The 27,081-nt window shown below is 44.6% G+C and overlaps 1 protein-coding gene across 1 annotated transcript in view; it reads right to left on the reverse strand.

Moving 5' to 3' along the window:
- Nucleotides 1-27,081, reverse strand: part of ACOX3 (acyl-CoA oxidase 3, pristanoyl) — a 1,085,216-nt gene that overhangs the window by 75,656 nt on the left and 982,479 nt on the right. The window contains exon 17 of the mRNA XM_069632027.1: nucleotides 26,719-26,805. Coding sequence (XP_069488128.1) covers nucleotides 26,719-26,805 — 87 coding nt within the window. The remainder of the gene's footprint in view (nucleotides 1-26,718; nucleotides 26,806-27,081) is intronic.

Consider the following 27,081-nt stretch of genomic DNA (forward strand, 5'->3'; position numbering starts at 1 on the left):
GACGAGTCCCTGGGTTGAGTGACAGGAAGAGCATCCCAACATGTTTTGACTGGGTCAGTGTCACGAGAGGCATAGAGTGCCATGTGCCCTGATCATCCACAGGGTCCCTGTCTGGGTCTTGGGGGGCAGGGCCCTGAGCAGTGTGGCTCGGATCAGGAACATAGTAGATGTCCTGGTTGGGTCATCTTGGTCATCCAGAAATACATCCACCTGGCGGTCCTGAGGACATCATTCCTCCAAGGATGCAAACTGTGCCACTGGCGAAAGGAGGGACAGGACAGGAATCAACAGACATATGCAGTTTGAGAATATCATCAAACTGACCTGTAAAATGTATATACTCTGCGATTTTGTCCAGTCATGTCTCAAATGTATCTCTAGTCAACCTGGAGCTGGACCCTGCTGCAGAGCCCTGGAACGAGGTGGGGAGGCTGGAGAATAGCCCTCAGGCAAAGGAGAGGCCCACCTGGAGTCAGAACCCTGTAAATGGACTTTAGAAGCTTCTCCCGAAGCTTTGGGAGTGTTTTCGACAAATGGACCCGTTTCTGCGCATCTTTCGATGCTACTACATCGAAGGCAGGGATTTAGGATTAAGAGAAGGCACCCGCTGAAGAAGACTTATCGCTGTGCATAGTTCTTTTGCTCTCCCATATATCAGTGTCTATACACATACACACATATACACACACAAAGAAAAAATCTTGTTTGTACTGGTGCAACTTAACCATAACGTCCCTTTAACAAGGTTTTTTGTTAGTGAATTTCATAGGTTTTTAATAGTGCACTGTAACCATAACAATGCTTTAGGCTAGTTTTGTAAATAAAGCGGAAATGGTTTTAGTAGCACAACTTAACCATAACGTCCCTTTAACAATGTTTTCGTTAGTGAATTTCATAGGTTTTTAGTACGGCCCTGTAAACATTACTTTGCTTTAGCATACTGTATTTAGAAATGATGTTATGTTTGTAATAGCACACCTGTATCTTAACGTCCCTTTAGGAATGATTTGTGTATGTGATTATCACAGAAAGCTCCTTTTACAGTTTCACAAAGTAAGTGGCAATGAAGGGACTAAGTGCGACGCACATCGTATTCCCGCCACACAATTGTTTGCTAAATGGAAGGAACGGTGGTAGTGTGGAAAACACTGCAGTGGAAACAGGTACAAATATGTACCTGACAAAAGAGATAGTTGTGCGTGTTGCAGTGCATTATCAAGAGCGCAAGTGCACAACAGCAATGAGAAACATTTTTCGTGTACTTCCAAAAAGGGCACCAAAGCAATGAGTGTACAGCGGGCACAAAAGGAAAATGCAGTAATAGGAAAAAGAACACTATTTGTGGGGGAAAAATGCTTGCGCTGGCAAAAGATAGATTCCCATTTGTATAGTAGGAAAATGGCACAAGTTGTAAAAAGACACAAATACACTTCTTTACAATATACTGCGCATTCTCCATTTCCGCACCAAATGAAAAATAACGCCCCTACATGGGTGGCTGCATATTTGGAAACAAAATTATGCAGGAGATTGGAAACAGAATCATTGCCTGCCCTACTACCTCCCTCGGCACAAACGCCACTAAACATCGTATTATGTGGTGTGTATGTCTCCCTACACAGTCAACAACAATAATGTCATCTGGATCTAGCATCACCAAACCAAAATATCACACAAAGAAACCAAAAGCAATCACTTCAATGTAGGTGCTCCATACGCGTACAAACCCACATGATACACTGCACACAACTCCCATCGGACACACTTTTTCATTCACTGTTAAGTAATATATGTGCGAATCACCCACAGAGCATAGGCTGTGGCATGTACAACATACAACCATAAGCTCACCCTCTGCATTAAAGTGAACAAATATATCGTATAGCACATTCTGTGCGTGCATTGCACACCCACAAAGCTTATTGCACAATCCTGTGTCCTCCACAAGCCCAAACAGAATATGTGGATTTGCAAAATCGGCATATGTTACACTTACAAGCCTGCAACTATGGCAATGTCAGTGATTTTTTGCAGGTGTGCACGTGCGGGAGTAGGGGAATACATGTCAACCAAGGTAGGGGATGCCCTTTGTGGTGGTGACTTTTAAAAAAAAAAAAGAGTTTTTCAACTCCTTTTTCAGGCTTTTATAATGTTTTTTATTTGTTGCTCTGTGCCTCACATTCTTACAATAGCGTCTTTACTGCAACCTGTAGATTCTAAAACCAAATGTAATTGTCACTGTGCGACAATGAAATGCCATTTCCACTGAGAAGGTGCACATATTGATGACCAATGTTCTCATTCTTACAGGAATACATCCCAGCAGCACGCAAAAAGTTGATAAGACGCCTTCCCACCTCTGGCTGCCGACAACATTCATTAGAATAGTTATATTCTGGACTTGGTGCTATACATGAGAAAATCACCTTCTCAGTGGCAAAAATGTGCTTCACTTCTTTCATCATCTTTTTCAGTTGACGGTACACACTTGCACACGCTACTGAAACCAAAAGCAGTGCTCCATAATGCACTATCACTACGTGTACAGTACCCAACGTGGCCACTCGTCGACATTCTTCAACCAAATGGTGGAACCTACGGACAGGGACACCGCACCACAAAGTCTCCACTTCGTCCAAATTCAAATTGCTATTAAGGCCTCTTTCAAGGGCATACTGAAGCAGATCGAGCACAAAGCGATCACCCACTATAAAAACTATCCACTTCACCATGTCTGCCCCACTCACTACACACAGGAATTAAACAAAATATGGCCGCCTACTCATGTGACGCATAATCTAAGCACCTCATTGGACAATTGCAGCAATCGTATTTCCATTGGCCAGCATGTTCAAATGCACACAATATAGCACATGCTCCTCGCAAAGTACTGTTAGAGCTGCACCTCAACAATTCATTAATAGTCCTTCTTTCCTTTCCACTATCCTCTTCCCACCATGCCCTGATTAGGTATTTGTAAGTACTGACATACACATCCACCAATGGCCTCCAAGACTTCAGCATCCTACAATGTCACTTCTCCACAACAGTTCATATGTACCGGTACAACATCAGGCTGCATGTGTGCTGTTATTGGGAAGCACTTCCAGTTAAAACTTCAGTGAAACATTGCAGTAATTATACATGCACATTCATGCACATAAGCACCCATCACCACAAAAAAAAGTGTTGGATTTTTTTTTTTGCAATGTGTGCACAACTCTGTTAGAAGTACCTGTGCACACATTATCTGCTTATAAACGTCCACTACAGCTTTAAAAAGCATACTAATGTTCCTCCTATCTGCCACCATGAAGTGGCAATTTGTTGGTATATGATTCCAACGTTTTTATTTACCCATATCATACACTATATTAGCTGATCAGTTACTCTGTTCTTGCCTTCCCACATTAATACCAAATGTGTTCCCCGTTAACCCACCTACTACATAACTAAATAAGGCACTAAATGCACCACTGAATCTATTTTAGCAACCTATAGGCACTTTGCAAAAGGTCAATGTCTGCACGGGTGTGGTGCTTTGTACGCTGCACTGTTGCCACATAAACTTTGACATTGTCTACAACTGTAGCGTGCCGCCAATTGGAGAGTTGGCGGACCTGCAAATGAAAAGGGGAAATGGCCTAATGCCAGTTTTATGTACTCCGATGCCTGTAACCAGTCATATGGGAAAGGCAAAGGCAGTATTAACTTGCGGACCAGCTGATAAGGAGGACCAATCAAGATGGAAGGGGGAGGATGCAAGGGGGCAGAAACAATATGACAGTGTGGGTTTTTTGGTGAGGTCAAGGTAGGAGAAGGTGTGTGCAAAGTGAATTATTGGTTGGCGAAAGAAAGTGGTATTTGGCCGTGAGGGTGTCTGTAAGGTGAGTGAAACTAGGGCATAGTGTAAGGGATGTGAATAAGAGAGGTTGGGAATTGTGACAGAGAGTGTTGGGAGGGTGAATGCAAGAGAAGGAGGGGTTGAGTGTAGTAGAGTGGGGGGTGTAGTGGAGAGTGTTGGGAGGAGAGAGGAGTGATGAGAGAGTAGAAGGGAGTATAACAATGTTCCCTGTAAGCTGTGTACATGTGTGCTTGCCCAGCTTCCTTCTGGGTGCCGCTCAGAAGAATTTTAGCAGCGTACATAGGCAATTCTCACCTTCTCAAGATTTAATAAGACACAAGCCACAGCAATTACCTGATATTTGCTTTCTCTTAAAATAACTAACTAGTCATGATATTCTAGCTCATTTACATTACACTATTATGCAAACATGACCTTAAAAACCTAAACCCCCCTAATAAAGGAATACAGCCACAAGCAGTAAAATCTAATATGAAAAAGTGGCCCCATGAACAGAAAAAGCTAGGATATGTCTGCACAACTCAACCAAATACTGTTCCCTCCCCACCCATGGCTCCTATGCCTCACTCTATGACGCATTTTGTCTAACCTCTGCCCTAGAACATACTTAGATATTACGAGACAACCTTGAGTTTTTCCCTCTTGGCTCTGTGAAAGGTTACCCGACTTGTACCTACATCCACTTGTTTTATGTTTGTTGTAATTTGAATAACCTTCAAGCACCAGACCTTCTGTTACTCATGGTGTCTTATCAAAAGTGCCCTTTTGGAAGGACTTCCAGCAACTGCCCTAGCAGCACGACTCATCAAAGGACTCTGGAAATTAAACCACATCACACCAACCCTCTTCTAACTGCAATGGCTCTCGCTGCAGGCTCATTTCATCTTCAAATCCTGTTGTATGATCAACTGGGCTGTCACCCTGAAATCTCCAAGCATCCTGCCTGAGAAACTCAGCATCTCCAGAGGATTGCGGTCCTACAGAATCAGGGAAATGTCCAGACTTGAACTCCCATGGTGCAGGAAGTAAAGAACGAGAAGACCAGCCTTCTCTCTTTATGCTCCAGGACTCTGGAACTTTCTCCTGTCAATATCAGACTCACCCATCAAGGCTAAAGTTCAGGAAAGAGCTTGAGAACATACTCTTCAAGTAATGACTCCTCTGTAAAACATAGGTCCACATACCCTTCACTCCCCAACTGTTAAGGATTCCAATCGGGCGTCACACACTGGACCAGGACACTTCGTCTTATCCTGGGATCTGGTGCTCAATAGGAATGCTTTTTTTTTATTTCAACAAATTCAAATTGAGCCGGTACCCGACTCGTCTCACACCCCCTTTTACAAATACCCCAGGTCACAATGGACCAAATACCCCATCGGTATTTATTTATTTTTAAAACTCACAAAAATGTTAATATTGGGCAGCAATCACCAATTGTTAACCTTCTAGTAGAACATATCCAAAGCACACATGAATAGGAGCACTTTTGAATTAGGATAAATAGCACCCAAGTTAAGGATTCCCGTGCAATGTTCCCTCAACCCACAAATAATCGAATTCTGAGTGGATTGAAAGAAGCAGGTAGTCACGGATCAGAGGAAGCAAAGAGAATCAAGATTCGAACTTCCATCACAAAATAAGAGGCAAACCCTTTGCAAAGTCCTAAAATGACACTCAGATTTTGATAATTCATTATATGTGTGTTTAAATAATGATATGCATATGTTTTATCAAAGTATCAAGGATGTTATGTCACTAACAACTATAAGGTAAGGTATCACAAAAGCATACAGTTCACAAAACAGATTGAAATTGAAAACCCAGTGCAGCTGAATTCACACATGGAAAAGTTGCATTTTTTTTGCTTGCAGTTTTAAATGCCAAAACGTTTTTTTCAAAAAACGGGTGAAAAAACGGGTGAAAAACACTGAATCGGAATGCGGTTTTTTGGCAGGGTGAGAGATGCACAGCACAGGAACAATACAGAAGTGAAAGGAGGGCTATAGCTGGTGAAATGAGAGAGATAGAATGAGGTTCATTTTGAGGAAAATAGGGCAGTTCAAAAGAGAAAATCGGTTTTAAAAATGAAAGGCAAATTTTACTTAAACTTAGTTATTTAGACTCTATTGTTAAAGAAAGCCACGGTACGTTCAAAGATTGATTTGCAACATCAACCTTTTCCCACCGTGTTCTGATCTATGTGGGAATTAATTTAAATTACTCCAAATATTACTAATGAGTTACAAGATGAGATGAAGGAAAGAATTGGCTAACACTAGGAAACAAGAACAGGGTGCACAGAAAATTACAACAGTCTATACAAGTTATCAGGGTATGAATCTGGTTTCTTAGAGAGTGGCACAATGACAAAAGTCAGATGGGGTAGACTATGTGTTATGGGATGGGGGTAGTCACAGTCCGCTCTTAGATTTGGGATTAGGCGGGTCACCAGGTAGCAGCTGACCCTCCTAGCAGAACAACAGCTGGGTCTGTATGGTCACTGGATACAAGGACAACTGGATGCCAGGGTTGTAGCGGGCATGCAGTTAGTGGGCAAAAAGTCAGGCTGGTCTCAGGATGCTTCCCAACATAATACCACAGCTTTCCCTTTGGTTATTGGGATTTTTAGTGGGATTTCTGGATTGAGGCCTTGCTGGGATGGTCAGCAATGGTTTGGCCTTGCTGTGGATAGGATCAGCTATGCTTTGACTTTGCAGAGGAATCTGGAATCAGCTATGCTTTGGCTTTGCAGTGGGAGCTGGAATCTGGCAAGATGAATGTAGAAGATCAGGAATGCAGGCACAGGAAATTCAACAAAGAGTGTGTGTGTGTCCAGAGTTCTGTCAGCCACCCTTTTTATAGCGCATGGTGACATCATAGAATTACATGGTAGGGCAGGCTTAGCTAAGCCCTCCTCTTAACAACTGGAATGGTCAGGGGTGATAGTTGCCACCTTCCTCTCAGCTGGTTGAGTTTCATGGGCATGTCAGATTTATGATGTGAGTTTTACAATATCCAGAACCTCCCACAGTTACTTTAGCTAAAATCCAGTTTTACAATAAATGGCACATTTGTACAGTCGGGGCCTTTTAACAAATTACATAAGCAGGTAACACATTTTATGGAGAGCATGCCAGCCCAACTCTACAATTTGTGAGACATTGTTTCACCCTTCTAATAATTTTTAGTCCTTTTCAGTGTGAAATATTCAGCTTGAAATTCTATCACTTTACATGTGTGTATGAATTATCATCAGGCATGTCAGTATTGAATTTTACATTGGCATCATGTACACTTTCCTCGGAATACCCAATTCTCTGCCATTCCTGTTCCCAAAGTGGCAGTGAAGGCTACAACGTCTTAAATTAAAACCCATAAAATTACATTAAAACTGTCAACTTTTTACATTCCTGAGAATTTCGGTTACAAAAATAACTGTCTTCAAAGTTTCTTAATAAAATATTCTTTTGAAACAAATGGGCATCCTTTGTCCTTCACTGTGACAATTTTTTTTCTCTTCTGCTACCACCAACTGTCTGTTCAGCCCAGTGTGTGGAGGGAGTTTCCCAGTTTGATTGAATGTTTATGGCCACTTCCACTTCACAGGTTGGTGTCCCAGAACTTCCATTGCAAGAGGCCACAGCCCAGACAAAAGTCTGCCAAGGTAGCAATTAGCACTTGTGTGTTCTAGCATCTACTGCGAGGGGCCTTCTGTTGCTAGCAACCCCCAAGCAGAAACCCGTTTGAGGCTGATTTCCCCCATGTAGCGAATGAAATTTAATTCCTTATTTTCTTCATTTTTGTTATAAATCAGAATAAAGCCTGTGGAATAAGATCTCCCATCTATGTTTCACGGCACAAAACCCCTTCACATTGCTAGATAAGGGCAGGACCTTATCCAACATACACTTTCAAACCAGTATTTTTCTTTATTTGCAAAAGAACATTTAAACATTTGGTGGCTGCTGACATTTTCCTTGTAAATTCATTTTTTCTCTTCCCTCTGAATTCCCACATTGTTTTGCAGCCAGAGCTAGTTTCTTGTCTGCAGCAATTTGTTTAAACACAGAAGTACTGAAATTGACATAGGCCCAGAGAGCCAAGGCCTTTTTAACGCATTGATCCTTGCCATTTTTTAGCCGAAAAGTAAAGCGTTTCCCACGTAGCTGAAGGAAAGCTTCTTTTGGTTTCTTCAGATCTGAACAACAGCCTGTCATTCAGGGATACTGCTCTTGTCTGCTAAAGCACAATGTGAACGTGGATGGGCATGGCAGGGTATCATTAATAAAAGTAGTGTGATGAGGAACAGAGGAAAAAGAGCATCAGAGCGGCATCATTTTTAAATGTAAATATTTCCCTTTTTCAATGGGAACTTTGGGCTTGCAGCACAGCAGTGCTGCTTTTTCACTCCCCTTCTTTTGTACATGTAAGAACACACTGGCCGGCTTTCTCAGTGTGCCCCCTTGTTCCATCCTGCCAATATGTGCGTGGCAAGATGGTGCAGCCATCTTTTTGTAGTTGCAAAATGCAGTTTTGCTGTGGGGCACTGGTGCTCAAAGGAGACAGTGCAGCCATCTTGCTGTTTCTGCTGAAGTGCAGCTTTTTATGGATGGGAGTATTGCTGAGTGGGTCAATATATCCCACACAACGAACCTGAGACTCTGATCTTCTCTCCACTGTCTCCTACCCTGGTTTCTTATAGATCCCTTGCTGCAAATTGCCCATCCTTGCCCTCTCCTATTAGCTTCCACTCACTTTTTCTCTGCATCCTTCACTGTGTTCTCCACCCTATGATTGTAAAGTGCTCCTCTGCTCCCAAAGCTAAGTCCGCGCTCAATAAATACCATGATAATTATAATAGTAATAATAAAAGCATCACCCACACTATGTAACCCAACTATTATCTCAAATATCTGATACTGACTTAAGTACCCAGGCTGCTTTTATGTGTAACCTCATCCCATGCTTCCTATTCTTAGTACATATGGCACACAAGAGCATTGAAGTGGTCCCCTTGAAAGTTAACACATTATATTATAAACACAAATATAAATTTGCTCTCTAATGATTTTGAGTAGACATGTGTCATGCTCAGTGTCTGCTACTTTAGCATAGCTAACATAACCCTATATGTGGAGAGAAACATTGCAATATCATTTTTCTGCCATGAAAGGCTAATGGGTATGGGCTATGGCTGGTATTACTAATCTATAATATTAGGGCAACAGACATTCAGACAATAGAATGCTTTTTACACAATATGCATTCGTTCCAAGTGTTCAAAGTTGCATTGGGAATAGGCCTTATCAAATTATTCTGTAACTTGTTTCTACACAAAACTGTTTAAATTATCAGTTGTATAATCCTACCCAATAATATAAGGGTGAGGTAAGTTGCAAACATTCTTGTAAATCACTGCAAAATAATTGCGCACATGCAGATTAATTCAATTTTCTTAAAATGCACATAATATCAAGTGAGGCACTACATTTGTTTTGCTTGAAAAGTATCATGGGGATACAAATATCCCAGTGAGGATTTTGCAGCTACTATCCTTCACTTGCTACAGTGCCCTGGCAACTAGTATTGGCGGCTAGCACGGTAGATAGGGGGGGCGGGCTGGGCAGAGGGATACGGGTGCAAGGGCACAGGAAAACACTCCTTGCAGATAATAAACAAATAAGTAACTTTCACAAACAAAGCGAGTTGTTTTGACAGTACTTTACAGTGTACGAAATGTGTTGTCTGTTTCCTAACAGATAGGAACCGCTAGTAACAGGCTAAAGAACTGCACCTTCTGTTTCATTCTATGGTCAGCTGCTGAGAGCATTTCAATATAAACATGTATTCTTCATTTATTGACTCTAGCATCACCCTGCATCTTGTTTAACTGATAACAATGAATTGGAGAGCGATCCCTAGTTACAGAATAATGCACTCAAGCTGTTGTACTTCTAAGCATTGATGCTATTAACCTCAGATTTTCTTGCAACGGGCTCCATAACAAATCCCAGTGAGGCTCTTGTTGAATTTTGTCTAGGTTGTGGTGAGGAAGGGTGGGCAAAAGTATAGGCTGTATTATGTGCCCAGTCATTTTACTTCCTATGTCAGGGTTACAAGCAAGGCTCTGATAAGAATTGACTTCCTACTTGGAGTGAAATTGTTTTTTAGGGAGTACAAAAATAATTAGGTTTGCCAACAGGGACACTTTATGCTTATTAAAAGATCTTCTTTCCCCTTAAAATGCATCATGGAATTGGGCAGAAATATTATTAGAGCTCCTTCCTATGCCAGTGCTGTGCTGGGCACTGGTTAAAAAAAAATCAGTGTATCTTTGTGGACAGAAGCTATGGGTTGGCTCCTGTGTGTTCATTGTTTCCTGTTTTTGATGGGCCCATTTTTAGAGACAAGTCATTTAGCTGTAAGGCTGGGTGTGAGTAAGTGATGTCACAACTCACAGAACACTGTAATGTGTATAATAAGCCGAAGCTAGGGGATTTGTATCATCATATTCCGTGGTGCAATTATTTGGATGCAGTTATCATCCTTCAACAAATTATGAGAGGCATGCTCTCCTAGCCCCGAAATTACTTAAAGTGAAACATGAATTACTATTAGCATGTGTTCTGACGCATTCCTTTTAGTTGCCATTATTCCATCCGCAAATATTGTATCTCATCCGATTTCTTGACAGCCACATCAGTTATGAAAAGCGATAATTGTTTTTGTAAAACACATGAGAGTTTTCCAGTGGCATAAAGCACACATTTTTCTCTGCACATGAGTACTTTTGCTAGCTACTGTGGCAGATCATGAGATCTTGAACGGGCTGAGTTCTCTTTATAATCACATATAAAATATTTGTTTTTTTAGCTTATGTATTTGGAAACATTGTTTTACGGTGCGCCTTTTACACAGATTTGTAAAGAATTGCAGTGGTTGAGAAGGGGAAATTCCTTTCCAAGCTCTCTTCACAGATGTTAGTCCACTGACTTCAAATGCTCACAAAGTGGCTTACCTCTTTATTCCATTGCGCACGTGGAAAATAAAGAGTGCACGAAAGGCAACCAGTTCCGCACTTACAGAAAAATAATTAGAGGAACCATTGGAGAGTAGTAGAGAATTTATTGTTTATTGGAGGGTAGAGGTAAGGAGTAGAGGAGAGATAGTGAATATTTGAGGGACAAGAAAGGGAGAGAGGAAGAGAAGGGATAGATGAGGGAGGAAGAGCAGGGAGGAGAGGAAGGGAGACAGAGAGAAGATCAGGACAAGGAGTAGATGGGTGTGAGAAGGAAGGCAAGTGGAACTTGTATAAGTGGACGGCACCTCTTCCATTTAAGATCACTGGTATTCCTGTGGTATCCCTGAAGAGCATTCACACAGAAGACCCCAGAGGATTCAGCTAAATAAAGCATTTGCATTTAGGCCATCATGTATAGCCAGTTGACTATTAGATATTATGGGTTACATAGCTTTAGTGACCATCTGATTTAGGGATGCCTGGGCTGGGAAGGGAAAAGACCACGGGAGAAGAGAGATGGACGGCCCCTAGTGAGCCACTCCTCAAGAACTTAAAATAAAAAACCCTCGAACCGTCTTTGAGAGTTGATGTGTTCTTGAGGCCATCGGTGACAGTATATATATATATATATATATATATGGGATACATTACTCACCGTAATCGTATTTCTGATGCTTGTATCTGCTTAGATTCACATGCTGTGCATAGGCCGACATCTAGTGGAAGCTGCGGAGTATTACAGTTTGTTTTTCGAAAGTCGAAAATGGGCGTCGACACAGGCGTGCCAGTAATACTATCCCTAGTGTGACGTCCACTGTACCCAAGATCCCTCACGCGTGTAGGATCCTCAGATTGTATTTTTTCTGACATGAGGAAGCATGAGGAGTAGCGTGAGTACAGATAATCCAAGCAGATAAACAGAAAGGTAAGACTACAAGCAATCATGCGCCTTCTCTCGGAGGGGAGGAAGGGTGGGTCGCATGTGAATCTAAGCAGATACAAGCATCAGAAATACGATTACGGTGAGTAATGTATCCCTTCTGAGGCTTGTGGAATCTGCTTAGATCACATGCTGTGCATAGATTAGCGAGCAGTACCAGAAGAAGGAGGTGGGATGTGAGAAGGGTCATGAGCAAACAGGTGTCTTAGAACCGCTTGTCCCACTTGTGTATCTGTCTTGGAATGAGTGTCAATGCAGTAATGCTGAGTAAAAGTGTGAATAGAGCTCCAAGTAGCCGCTTTGCAAATGGTGTCGAGGGGAACATTTGCAATGAAAGCCAGAGTGGCACCAATGCCTCTAGTAGAGTGGGCCCTTGGCGTAAAAGGCAGAGTCTTTTCAGAAAGAGAGTAACACAGCTGTATACAGTTGATAATCCACTTCGAGATAGCGCCTTTAGAGACGCGATCCCCCTCTCTGCCTGTAGCTACGGAGACAAACAGTTGATCTGTTTTCCTTAGCGGCCTGGTTTTATTTACATAGTATAGGACCGCCCTACGCACATCTAGGGTGTGTAGTTTCACCTCAGCCGAGCTTTGCGGGTTTTGGAAGAAAGCCGGAAGCTCGATGGACTGGTTTACATGGAACTTGGATATGAATTTAGGTGAGAACCTAGGGTGTGTGCGTAAAACCAGTTTGTCCTTGTGGATAGTAAAGAAAGGATCTTGCACTGACAGAGCCTGAATTTCACTGACCCTTCTTATGGAGGTAATGGCTACTAAGAAGGCCGTTTTATAAGTCAGGTGTTTGAGACTACTTTTATGCATGGGTTCGAATGGGGGTCCCATGAGCTTAGCTAGCACCACGTTGAGGTCCCATCCTGGCGGTGGGTTCGAAATAGGAGGGTGAAGTCTCTTTACTCCTTCCATGAAGGCTTTAACCACTGGCACTTTCCACCACGAGACCTTGTTATGGGATGTGGTGTAAGCCGAGAGGGCTGCCAGGTGTACTTTCAGTGAGTTAAAAACCAACCCTGCATCCAGCAGGTGGAGCATGTATGTCACAACGTTGGAAGGAGTGCAATCAACCGGGTTGATTTGTTTATTCTGGCACCAGATAACGAATCTTTTCCACTTATCAAAGTAACAGTGCCTTGTATTTGGTTTCCTGGACTCCTTTAGAATGTCCATACACCTCTGTGGTAATTTGAGATGTCCAAACTCTATGACTTCAGGAGCCATGCTGCTAGGTTCATAGAGTTGGGTTCCTGATGCACTGTTTGACCCTGTTGCTGGGACAGTAGGTTGTACCAGGCTGGGAGTCTGATGGGTTCGCACACCGCCATCCTGCGTAGGTGTGGAAACCATGGTTGTCTCGCCCACATGGGAGCAACTAGAATGAGCGTCATCGATTCCTTGTTCATCTTGTACACCACCTTCCTGATGAGAGGAGTTGGTGGAAAAGCGTACGCAAACATCCCTGACCAGTTCATCCACAGGGCATTCCCTTGGGAGTCCGGTTGGGGGAACCTGGATGCAAATCCTGGGCATTGTTTGTTTTCGCTTGTGGCGAATAGGTCTATAGTGGGGAAACCCCACTGAGAGAAGAGATCTTCTACCACGTCTCTGTGAAGGACCCATTCGTGTTCTTCTGGGAGGGAGTCTCTGCTTAGAGCATCCGCTAGGGAATTGAGCTCCCCTGGAACATGTTGCGATGACAGGAAGATGTTCCGTCTGAGTGCCCATATCCAGATTTTCTGGGCAAGCTTGGACAGATTTGGTGAACGAGTCCCCCCTTGCTTGTTTAGATAGAACATGGCTGTCGTGCTGTCCGTCCTGATCTGCACCGACAAGTTCAGTAGATGGGGCTCGAACGCCTTTAGCGCTCGGAATACTGCCAGAAGCTCTAGCAGATTGATGTGGTTCTTGGCTACTGAGTGAGACCAGAGACCCTGAGCTGTGTGGTGGAGATGGTGAGCTCCCCACCCAGTCAGGCATGCATCTGTAGTCACCACGGCTTGTACTTCGGGATCGTAAAAGGGTTTCCCCTTTGCGAGATTCTCTCTTGTCCACCAGTGTAGGCTCTGTACGAGTGTTGGCGAAACGACCACTAGATCGTCCCAATGACCACTTGCCTGAGACCACTGTTTCGCCAACCATTCCTGCATGGGACGCATGCGCAGACGCGCGTGGGGGACCAGGTAAATGCATGACGCCATCATGCCCAGTAACCGCATAGCTTTGCGTACTGTTATCTGTTGACCTGACTGATAATGCGGAATTTGCAGAAGTATATTCCGAATTCTCTCTTCCGAAGGGAAGGTCAATCCTTTCTGAGTATCTAGGATAGCTCCTAGAAACTGTTTTGAGGTGCTTGGCACCAGACTTGACTTTTTCTCGTTGATAGAGAAGCCTAATTCGTGGAGGAGGTCGATAGTCCTCTGAATGTTTGACCTGCAAATTCCTGGGGTTTCCCCCGTTATGAGCCAGTCGTCCAGATAAGGGTACACCGGGATTGCTACCCTGCGTAGGTGTGCAGCCGCCACCGCCAGTACCTTGGTGAATACCCTTGGTGCAGAAGCTATCCCGAAGGGCAGTACCTTGAATTGGTAGTGGCGACTGTCTACCTTGAAGCGCAAGTACTTTCTGTGCGCTGGGAGCATGGAAATATGAAAATAAGCATCTTTCATATCCAAGGTTGCCATGTAATCCCCCTTTTTTAGGAGGGGGATTACCTCTTGTAGCGTGGTCATACGGAATTTTTGGGGCTTGACATACTTGTTGGCAGGCCGCAAGTCCAATACTGGGCGCATTGTCAAATCTTTCTTTGGCACAAGGAAGTAAGTTGAATAGATACCCTTGTTTACCTGGTGTCCTGGGACGAGTTCTATCGCGTCCTTTTCTAGCAGAATGGCGATCTCCTCGAGAAGGATCCTTTGATGCTCTAGGGAGTGCACTCTTTGTCGTGGAGGATGGTTCCGGGGACGCTGCAGTAGTTCTATACAATATCCTGCGGATACTGTTGACAGCACCCATCTGTCTGAGGTGATCCCTTCCCAAGCCTGGGTGAAGGTGGAAATGCGTCCCCCTACTGGGGTTGCGTGGCAAGGGACCCTGAACTGAGCGTCACTGTTTTGGTGGAGGCGTGCCACCTCCCTTGTTGGGGCTGCCTCTGCCTCTTCCACGACCTCTCTTGTTACCCCTGCCGTAACTCTGGGTAGACTGCTGGTTGTTATTCCATTGTGTACCCTGTCCCTGGGCATAGTTGCCTCTTTGTGAATTTTGTCCGCGTGGGCGACGAAAATTACTGTTCCCCCTCTGGTTAGGGGGTTTGTTGGTAAGCTGGCCAAGGGATTTGAGAGTCTCATATTCATCTTTGGCATTTTTAAGTGCGTCTTCGACCGCTTTCCCAAACAATAGGTCGGGTTCCACTGGCTTGTCTATTAAAGAAGCCTGGGTTTCTGTCTTGAATCCCGACTGCCGTAACCACGCATGTCTTTTGATAACAGTACCTTCTGCTATCAATCTCCCTGCGTTGTCAGCGGCGTCGAAAGTTGCTTTTAAAATGCAACCAGACACGGCTCTCCCTTCTGCCGAGATCCGAGCCAGCTGGCCCTTTAATGGTTCTGGAGCAGAGGCAATGAGCGCCGCGACTTCTTCCCATTGATGGCAATTGTAACTAGCCAACAGGGTGGTGGAATTCGCAATCCTTGCTTGGTAGGCGGACGTTGAGGCTACCTTCCTGCCAAACCCGTAAAGTTTTTTGCTCTCCTTGTCGGGAGGAGCTTCTGATGAAGATAAGGGCGTGCCAGCCCTTTTTCTAGTGTTGGTAACCACTAGGGAATCTGGTTTAAGATGTCCCCTTATATACAGAGGGTCAGACTGGGCTGCCCGGAAAATCTTTTCAATTCTGGGGTTGACAGCTCTGGTGAGGTTCGGATTCACCAGGGAAGGATCTATTCTTCGTTGGATGGATTTGAGGATAGGGATGGTCTGAGCGACTGGTCTTCTCTCTCCTACAAACTCCTCCGCGAAGTCCCTTTCCTCCTGTACACCGTGGGTGTCGATGTGGAAGTGTTCCGCTGCTCGAGCGAGAACCTCGTTAAGGAGGGGCTGGTTATCAACTGGAGAGTCAGTAACTGGGGCTTCGCTTTGTACTGGGGAATCTACTCTGTAAATTTCCTGCTCATCTTCTCCCTCCTCCAGGTCCTCATCATCCGCATAGTAATCTGTCCCGGTTTGTTCTTCCATAATGTCAAACTCCTGGTCCTCTCCAGGGAAAACTTGTCCCTGGTAACTGGGGAGTGGAGTAGAATATGGAGTGGAGTAAGGCTGAACCTCGAAGGGTTCAGGTCTTTCGACCCGGGGCTTTTTACTTAGCGGGATGGGATCGGAGGAGCCTGAGGGTGTGGCCCCTTGAGGGTTATATGAAAGAAAGTGTTCTGGGTTCTTATCATAAAAATCAGCTAAGGAAGACATCCTAGACATAACCCTGTCTATGTCTTCACTGGACCATTCCCTGGAACAGGGTATTACTTTAGCAGGTGATTTATGGGACTTTTCAAGGGTAGACTTGTGTTTGCTTGTCTGCCTAGGGTGGGAGGATGGCTTTACAGGGGTGGAAGGCTGTGCTTTCCGCTGTTTCCCCCCTTCCCCGTGCGTGGAAAAATGTTTTCCCTGTCCCTTGGGGGCCCCAGAGACTTTTGACGCCTGGCGTCGAGGGTCTGGAAAGGTATCTGTGTGCTTCGGGCGTGGGGCCTCACTGGTGTTAACCGCGGTCTCGGTATCTTGGAGCGCGGCCTGGGGGTGGAAGTCGTCTTCGTCTCCCGACGATCGAACTTCCGTTAATGTGTGTAGCGAGGCACTCTTGGCAAGAGTGGATGATTGCCTTGCGTCGTGAGGCGATCTCGATCGAGAGCGCCCAGAGGACACCGAGTCGGACCGTTCTTTTTGTGCCTCTTTCCGGGAAGTCGACGTCGTCGAGGTCCGGTTGGTCTTAGTGTGTTTAGTGTGTGTTAGGTGTGTAGCGCTTGCGTCGCCGGGGGTCTTCCCCATAGCCGCCCTGCCGGACGACCTTCCGAGGTCGGGGACCTGCGCTCGTCGGCTGTCTTTCGACGCCGTAATGCCCTCGCCGTCCGAAAGTACGGCGTCGCTGCCATCGCTGAAGGCGCCCTCCGCTGCCATGGCCTCCTGCCTGGCGTGGTGGGCCCAACGCTTTGTCGAACGGTCCTTAAGTGTCTTAGGTTTAAACCTACTACACGCTCTGCAGTTCGCTTCGGGGTGATCCCTCGGCAAGCAGAGATTGCACGTGGCGTGCCTGTCGACCCAAGGGTATTTGCGATTGCACTTGGGGCAGAATTGAAAAGGGGTACCCTCCATACGCACCTTAAGGCAGCGGGCTGCTAAGTGTAGGAATATATATAAATGTAACTATATATCAAGAGTGAAGAGTATGTACCACCCCCCACTCTCCCTACTTGTAAGGGCCGAGGCCAGCGGCCTACTAGGCCCGGGCCGAGGCCAGCGGCCTACCGAGGCCCAGATCCGTCGTGCAGCAGTCGACGGTCGATGACTTCTCCAGCCGTCGTCGAGGTTGAGGGTCGACGTTGGGGTGGGGAAGGGAATGAATAAGAATTAAAATTATAATAACAGCAAAAGTATGGCTAAGGCCAGGGAACTCCGCAAGATGCTTCCGACCAGTATGGCGGAAAAAAACAATCTGAGGATCCTACACGCGTGAGGGATCTTGGGTACAGTGGACGTCACACTAGGGATAGTATTACTGGCACGCCTGTGTCGACGCCCATTTTCGACTTTCGAAAAACAAACTGTAATACTCCGCAGCTTCCACTAGATGTCGGCCTATGCACAGCATGTGATCTAAGCAGATTCCACAAGCCTCAGAAATATATATATGTTAAACAGAAGGGTAAAGGTGCTGGGGAGGAGAAAGCTCTCCCACAAACACCTACCAAAAAATGCCCAAGCACACAAGACTTCAAATTGTGTTCAAAATTTCATTTTATTTATCCAAAAAGAGTGAACATAGTATAAAAAGCATACATAACAATACCTAAGCAGACCAGGTGTCATGCAGCACTCACCCACAGCGGGTGGAAAACGCCACGCATTCCGCTCGACTCGCGAGCTTCCTCAGGCTAGTATGATTCCAAACGTTTGTTTCCTTGTGTTTTTATACCCTTGCACTGAAGGTGATTGGGTCTGCACAGCTATGCAGCTTAAATAACGTAAAAAAAGTTGACAGTTACATAACATGAAAAAAAAAATTAACAGTTAATTGTTTAGAACTCTATGGTTCTGATTGCAACAGATCCGCCATTGTTCAGTGTGTAAATACATAGTTGCCCACATTTGTGAGTTGCCTAATTCCCCATTACTATACTGGGTGTATGCCAGCTGACGATAAGCCATAACAGCCCTTCACCTTCACTTGCTTTACAATGTTGAAAGAAGTGACCACAATTAAAAGCGCTAGTGCCCCTATTTAATTTAATGCTGCACCATGATAGAAAAAATGTCTTCACGGTGCTGCTCTCTTCCCGCTAGTGGCATAAAATGCCCTAAAACGAATGTGTGCTGCTACTGCCCTGAAACCACAATGCCCGCTTCCGTATAGTAAAATAAGCCTTCAAGTGAAGGCCCCCTATATATGCACACTATAAATGCAACATGGCAATACCAGTGTATGGCCATATAAAAACAACAATGGTGTTCACTACACGGGCGAGCATCTGTGGTATAGACAGTCTGATTCTCAATGACAAATTAAAACAATATCACGATTGGTGAAAAGTCACCATATCGAACAAAGTGACTAATGCATTAAAATACAATATAAGACAAAAGCTGAGACCTGAGTTCCTATTCAGTGCAAAAGTATGGCTGTAAAACATCCAGATATCCATAAATTTAAATGAATATCGAAGTGTGTTGATTCATATAATACACACAGCCAATAAGAGGGAGGGTCTACCTAGATCGGTATCATAACTATAGACAATAGTTTGTAAACTTGTGATAATCATATATGCAGAATGAATGGACATATCAAGATGTGTTGGTTAATATAGATTAGCACCTGGATATCAATGTTTAATTCCTCATTCATATAGTAACACATACATCTCTGAGTCTATATTTAGACCATTGGGTTTCAGAGTATCATATTTGCATATGAGCTTGGCTTCTAGTTGACGTAACTTGAGTTCTCTATTGCCAAGTCTTTTATGTTGTGGTATATGGGCTAGTCCCTGGAAACTCATTTCTTTTACATTATTGCTGTGTTGTGCAGCAAAATGTGTTGCCAGTGGATAGGTTTGATCTCCATTTTTTATAGCCCTATAATGTTGCAAGATGCGCAGAATAAACGTTACAGATCCCTGAAATTCAATTAATTTGGGAAGTCATGACCAGCTTAACTCTGCATGCTCCTGTTGATGTCTCCTATAATGCTATGTACCCCATAAAACCATTGTTTATGTTATTGTGAATACCTTCTCTTATAATACATATCTTCTCTTGGACTTTGCAATGGGAAAGTGAATTTGAAGGATGTGGTTATACCATTTCTTTTTCCGCGCCACTGGCCAATGGGAACAGTCTTTGGCCGTGCCCACTGTATATTTTAGAACACTACAAGGCCACTAGCCATGGCTAGTGAGTTTCCACCCCCTATTTCACTGTAGCCTTCAAAAATATATACATTTTGTTTTTTACATTACTTTTCCCCCATAACCGCGGCTATAATGGTCATGTACTACAGATAGTTGTGGTTATCTATAATTATCAGATATCCACAGTTATCTGGAAAAACGGTGAGAAAAAGAAATATTCCCTGCCCTCCCAGTCACTCACCAGCTCCCCCCTCTCCTCCTGTCCTGCTCCCCTCACTCCCATAAGTGTATGTTTGTTTCTCCCATTAGACCACTCCTATGCCGCCTCAAAATCCTTGTTGTTCCGTGCAACGCACTTTAATTCACACCAACTTTTTTCTTGTCTAGCCATGGATATCATGCAGAATAATAGCAGATACAGGAAATCGTTCTCGCTTCGTCCCTAGCCCCCCTGTGACTCTCCAATTTCAAATGGTGGCCTCTCCCACCACCCCCTCCCACCTCTAGCCTGATGTCATTTATTCATTTTTCCTCCTCAAAATGGCATTTTTCTGCCTTTTTGTTTTCATGGGAGCCACAGGTATAACCGTGGTTATCTCTTGCATCTGAAGAAACAAAAATGGCAGATTTACATTTCTTTTTTTCCTTTTAAACTTTATTTATAAGACGGTCAGAGCATGGAGCACAAGGCAATTCAGGTAAATTTATTACATGTCAATGTTACATTCTAGTATAAAGGGTTTTGGATTCATTTGCATTACAACAGTTTGTAAGCCTCATTTGGGGACACAAGCTCAAATTTGGCTAAAAAAGTTCTGAATGGGGACCAAATGTCTTTTGGACGGCTCGTGGGAGAAACAGTTTGAATAAAGCCTTCTTCGCATTCATTTACATATATCATGTCTTTGATCCAGCAGATCAGATCAGAGCAGGTGCAGTTTTAGATTTCCAGCATTACAGCACAGGCCACATTGAACAACCTGTGTGTTTTTATGGGGGCCTTCCCAATGTCTCCAAGTAGGTATTTAGTAGGAGCAAGTGGAATGGGGATGTCCAGGATATCACTCACAGTATTGGCCACCACTGCCCACAATTCAAGTATCAGAGGACATGCCCAATACATATGGAAGGAATCTGCATGTTCGGCCGGGCGATTAGGGTAGCCAGGCAATGCATCAGGGGAGAATCTCGCCACATTCACAGGCATGAGGTGTATATGGTTTAGGATCTTGAACTGAATTAATCTTAAGTTTGCAGTGATTGACACTGATTTGGTAAATTGGCAACATTTGGCCCACTGCATTTCACCAATAGACAAGCCCAAGTCCCACTCCAATATACACTTCATGGAGTTACAAGAGGGAGTATGCGTTTGTATCATTTTATACAATTTAGAGGTTCCACAGCTAACCCCCTTGGGTACCATGACGGCAGATATAAATGGGTGTGTTATCAGTTCTTCTGGAAAGGAGGGCCACTAACTCCGAAATGCTGCTCTCATCCTATGGTACTGAAGGGACTGAGAGGGTCTGTGGCCCAACTTGGTCACACAATCAGCCAGTGACACAAATTTCCCATCTGGGAACATGCCTCCCAGTGTTAGCAGGCAATGGGTGTCCAAACCATTCCTCATGCACAGGTCATACGTGGGGGCTATCCCAAGAAAATGCCACAGAGGAGAAGTACTTTAATAGGGAGAAACAATGCCAAGCCTCTTAAATAGTCTGCACCATGCGTTCACTGTGGTCCTAACTGGGTCAAAAGAGCTAGAATCTGCATAGCATTCAGTAAATAAGACTGAATGGAGATCAGTGGGAGAGTCGGCATATCTCTTCACCCTGAGGTGAGCAAGGTCATTGAAGTTGGAGAACCAATACCTTGCATATTGTGCCTGAGCAGCCGAATATTATAGCTCAAAGTCTGGCACCACAAGGCCACAGTGTCATATTATTCTGTCATTTTCACGCAGCTGTCCCTTTGTGTCCGACGAATGAAGAGGTCATGGACCATACTTTAGAAAAGAAAACCCTCCCGAGACATATAGGTAGATTGCTAAACAGGTAAAGCAGTTTGGGCAAGACAATAATTTTTAACAATTATATCCGCTCATAAATTCATATTGGAAGGTTATTCCAGAGTTGAAGTTTGGCATCCAGCTGATGCAGATATGGTTTGTAGTTGGTGACATACAGTGATTGGTGGTCTATGGACATTGCCACGCCTAAGTAGCAGACAGATGCTGGGGACCAACGGAAGTCCATCAAGTTACCTAGCTGTGTCGTGGTGTGTGTGGGCGGTAATAGCTCAGATTTAGTATTGTTTATTCTGTAGCTGGAATATGCATTCCGGCTACAGAATAATATACAGAGAATTAGTGTACATCTCGTGTACAATTCTCATAATGGAGGCCAGATTAGTTTCGGTGTAACGAATATACAATAGGGTATCGTCGGCATATAACAAAATCAATTGTGGGGGGCCATTGATACAAACCACTCGATTGAAATGTTTAAACCAAATTAGCACAGCTAGGAATTCAACTATAAGGGCAAATAATGAGGGGGAAATGGGACATTCCTGTCAAGTACCCCTAGGAATTTTGTCGAAAGAGTATGATTGGTCCAGACCACAGCAATGGGATCTGTGTAGAGGATTTGAATGTATATATCACGAATTGTGGACCAAAACGTTTAAGAATGGCAAACATACATTGCCATGAAACCATGTAGAGTGCTTTCTAAGCATCTAAGGGTGCTGCCACAACTTTGGCACTGGGGTCTAATTGTGCCATAATGGTGAACAGTCTACGTAGGTTCAAGGAGGTGGATCTGGTAGGTATAAATCCTGATTGATTGGAGTGTACCAAATGGGTCATAAGGTTTAGTAGGCGGCTTGCAATGACTTTGCCAATATTTTGGCATCTGAATTGGTTAAAGAAAGCGGACGATATGATGAAATTTCCTGCGGGGGCTTGTTGGGCTTGAGTAAAACAGAGATGATCGGTTCAAGAAGTGATGGGGGAAGGGTCCCTGCTGTAAGGGTCTCATTCAACAGTGCTAGGAGTTTAGGGGCAAGTTCCAGTGTATAGCATCTGTATAAATCAATTTCCAAGCCATCCATCCCGGGAGCCTTCCCAGCGGCTAGACCTTTAATTGCAGATATAATTTCATCAGTAGTCAAGGGGGCCTCTAGGGCAGCGTTCGACTCGGCTGACAACAAGGGCAGTGGGATCGACAGAAAGGTAGTTGGGCGAGACCACACCTAGTAACAGTGTCAATGTTGGCATACAGTAAAAATAGTATTCAGCAAATACCTTGTTGATTGCACTTTCACCCACACAAACCTCCCCTTGTCGATAACACACATACACTAGTAATAGGCTGTCTAAGATTTTCAACTTTGATCAGTTTAGCGAGTGATTTTCTGGTCTTATCCCCCTAGCCATACCTTCTTGCCCTGCTGGGTTTAATGACGTACAGAATATCTTGGTCAGCACGTTTGTAAAACGTATCCAGTTGTGTGTGAATTTAAGCCAGGGTTGATCCCTCTTGCGACAGGGCATAACTATTCTCCAGTGTGCATAACCTGGATTCCGTTATCTGGAGGTCTTTGCGGATAATGCAAAGGGTACCATGGCTTTTGGATATAATCTGACCCAGCATCCAAATCTTAAAGGTCTCCCAGACTGTGGCCAGAGAATCCACCATGCCTTTGTTGCGTTAAAAAAAAAATCGGCCATCTCCACCCTCAATGGATGCAACACTATGGCCTCCCGTAGGAAGGCCGGGGGCATTCTCCAGAGCTGGGAGCTCTTATCTAATTGTATTGGTTTAGTGTCTAGGAGTACGGGAGAGTGATCTGAGATTGTACGCAGAAAAAAAGAGGATTCAGTAGTGAATGGGATCCAGTCAGGTGTAACCAACCAGAAGTCAATGCGTGAACCTGAGTTATGAACGGATGAATGAAACGTGAATTCTTCTCCACTGGGATGTAACTCCTGCCATATGTCTACTAGGGGTAGGTATTTCATTGATTGGGTTATGGCATGAGACGATCTGGTAACGGCATGGGGGTTCCTGGAGGTTCTATCACATGTCAGGCCTAGAATGGTGTTGAAATCCCCACCCCAGAGCACCCGATTATTGTCTACGGGGATATCAAGTCCATGATCTTAAGATAAAAATCTGGGTCGTCTATGTTCTGACCAAAGGTATTGATGATTACAGTGGGCTGTGCACGGATATCCCCCAAGATAATCACATATCTGCCAAGCGGGTCCACAGTAGTTTTGGAGACCTGGAAACCCAAAGTGTGATGGATGAGAATGAAAACCCTCCTAGACTGTGAAGAGTAGTCGTGGTGAATTTCTGTGGGCCCCAGCTGCGTGCGAAGGAGTTGACCACTCTGGCCAACGCATGGGTCTCTTGCAGCATCAAGATTTGTATTCAGGGTCTTTTGGCATACAATTGGATTTTCCCAGATTTGATAGGGTTATTCAATCCATGGATATTCCATTTAAGCAACCTACTGGACTGACTTCCGCTCCCAGTTATATACAAGGAGGGAATCCATTTCGAGCACGACTATGCAACAGTTGACCAACAAACGTACCCCATGTGTGACCGTCAATTTATGTATTTCCAACCCTCTAACTGCCCATCGCCCACCCTCACTGTGCATGAAACTTGAGAGTTACCACATCCACGAAAACCCCATTTTAAGCAGTGGGAGGCGGCCTGTGAACATTAACAAGAACATTGGCACCTTCTTTGGCTAGTCCGCATACCACCATAAGGGAGATCCCAAAGTGTGTCTTTCTGACATAATGGCAAGACTATAACAACGCTGTGGTGTTTCATCCTAGCAGTGATAATGGTACGGGCAGCAGAGTTCCATACTACTGAGCCAACTGTAGCCATGTGGAAACTGCCATATTGAATCAGTCAATTAGTGATGGGAGACATTGGAATGGTTCGTTCAATATAGGATGAAGCGTCCTCTGGAGATTCGAAGAAGTGCGATCTGCACGTATGTTGTATTAGGAGCTTGGCAGGGGAAAATCATAGCATACAGAATTTTCCTGTTGCGTAGTGTGCGCTTGACTTGGTCAAAGATTCGTCGAGTTGTTTGGCCAGCTGCTGAGAAGTCAGGGTAGATGTGAATCCTGGTCGAGTCAAGCTGTAAGGGCCCCTTTTCCTGTGAAAGCCAGAGAATCATATTGCGGTCGCGATAATTGAGGAGGCAGGCAATAGTTTTGCAAGGAGGAGCTCCGGGTTTAGGTGGTGGAGTCAGACAGTAGTGCGCCCTTTCCACTACGAGTTGGATAGAGAATTGTGCCTCGGGAAAGAAGGAGTGCAGCATGTCCTCAATGAATGTCTCCATGGAGACATTTAGTTGTTTCTCTGTCATGCCCACCACCCTAATGTAAATGCGGTGCGAGTGCGATTCCAGGTCATCACATTTCACACTGACAGCTTTGAGTTCTTTCTTAATGTGTTCAATGTCCTTCCCGTGTGTGGTGACCGTGTCTTCTAGGTCTCCTACACGATTCTCGGCCTGAGTGATGTGGCCACATTCTTTCTCGAGTTTTGCCTTTAGGGAGTTTACTGTTGAACCAATGTCATCTAGCTTGGCGTTTACTGGCACCAATCCTGCCTGCAATACAGCCATATAGGGTTCCATGGCCGTATCAGTAGAAGAATTGGTGCCCGAGGCCAGGTCCTGTGGGCAGGTGGAGTCAGTGCCAGGCCGAGACGTGTTTGCAAAGGCATCCAAAGGGCCCTTTTTACCCCCTTTCGCTTCTCCTCAGATCATTCCCTGCAGGGTATCCCCAGAAAGTAGGCACTTGACAAGGGTATGAAAGGCACATTATTGTTGGTGCTGAGTGCAGTGCTGATAGCTGGGTCCAATATGCAACCCCTGCTCGGCAGGACACGTGGCAGCAAGGCTCAGTGGAAGCTATTTAGTGGTGTTGGGCCCGTGCACAGGGGGCATAGTGTAAGCAATATATTATCACACTGGCAGCTCATTGGCTGGTGCACACCATGCAAGCAGAGGGACCCACCTTCACCTCATCGTCGCTCTATCAGTGTTCTGCTGGTTATTTGAGGGCTCAATGAGCCTCTGTGCAGGCAGTTGTACCGATTGGGCCAGTGTCAGTCCGGTGTGCTGGTGGGGCCAGCGTTGGTGCAGCCAGCGTTGGTGCAGCCAGCGGGTGGTGTGCAGATCACGTGCGGGGAGGCAGGTGTGCAGGGGACCGCTTCAATGCCGCCTGCTCTTCCAGTATGAGACGCCTCGCCAGTATCGGATTCAGGCACCAGTCTGTGGCGTCTGCGGCACGCAAGCCACGTGGATTCTGGGCCTGCCCAGAAATTGGCGAGCGAGGCCGCACTGGGAATCATTAAGGATCTCGCCACGAAATGGATGGAGTTCAGTGCCAAGAGTAGTTCCAGCAATGCTCTGAACGATCCGGAGTTTGGCGTTGCACTTGTCTTTAACGTGTAGGTCCTTGGAAGTTAGGATATATTGGTTAGGATTATTTGTGGATGCGGAGCTCATGGGTCAAGCAGCCATTCCAGTTGCTGCTCAGCATCGCCCCCAGATTTTCATTTCTGAAAAAACCTCTATCTACAATGAATCAATCCCTATAATTTTGGGAGAAGGGGGCACCCCCTTTTCCGTCAAAAATGTTAAAACGTAATAGAAGCAATAACCCCCAAACCCACCCCTAGATCTCGAGTCAATGCTGCACAAGTTGTTTCATGACTGGTACAATTCCTTCCAGCGGTTTTCGCTGTGTGCTGGAGTAACATTTTCCTCTATGGGAAAATTAATAGGGTCTAGGCCGAAACAGTGTTTTTTTGTTTTCTTATTATCTTATTTATTTATCAATGGATATTTTCCAAAATGTCCAGTCTGAGGCGGCCCGCGCGTACAATTTTGTCTGCAAAATGTCAACCAAAACCGTTGTAAGAGTCAGGTTATTAGCAGATCATTTTTCAGTTTTCCTATGGTACTCAACATACAACATAACTATAGTACGGAGACCACTGCACTTTAAATTCATATATATATATATATAGAGAGAGAGAGAGAGAGAGAGAGAGAAAGAGAGAGAAAGAGAGAGAGAGAAAGAGAGAGAGAGAGAGAGAAAGAGAGATTAAACATACTCTCAATGTGTCCTGTCTCCTGAATACACTTTATAGAAATGCAGCTTCTCGTGTAGTGTGTAGTTCGTAAAACTGCAACGAGTCTCTTACCTCTCCATCAGCTTTGGCAATTGGGGAGTTCAAGATGAAGTCAGGCGGAGCAATGACATCCACCAAAGCAATTGCATCATTTTTCAACTGTGTGAAAACAAAGAGTATAAACTTGGCAATCACATTGAGAATTCCATGGTTACCAATGCATAATACAGCAGTGTTAGGGTGTTGCTATAGTACTGCAGAGGAATATTGTTATTTAACACTGCTACTTAAGATACACGAATTTCCAACAAGCAGCTTGATTTTTAGTTATAGTGAAAATAACAATTCCAGATATTTTCCATGCACGCTTAGCTCTCGAAGTAATATCACATTGTTGCATGGGAAACTATTTACGAATGTGTTCTGGGAGGATTA

The sequence above is a fragment of the Ambystoma mexicanum genome, chromosome 6q (assembly GCF_040938575.1).
Source record: "Ambystoma mexicanum isolate Mex_15411 chromosome 6q, UKY_AmexF1_1, whole genome shotgun sequence".
Lineage (NCBI taxonomy): Eukaryota > Metazoa > Chordata > Amphibia > Caudata > Ambystomatidae > Ambystoma > Ambystoma mexicanum.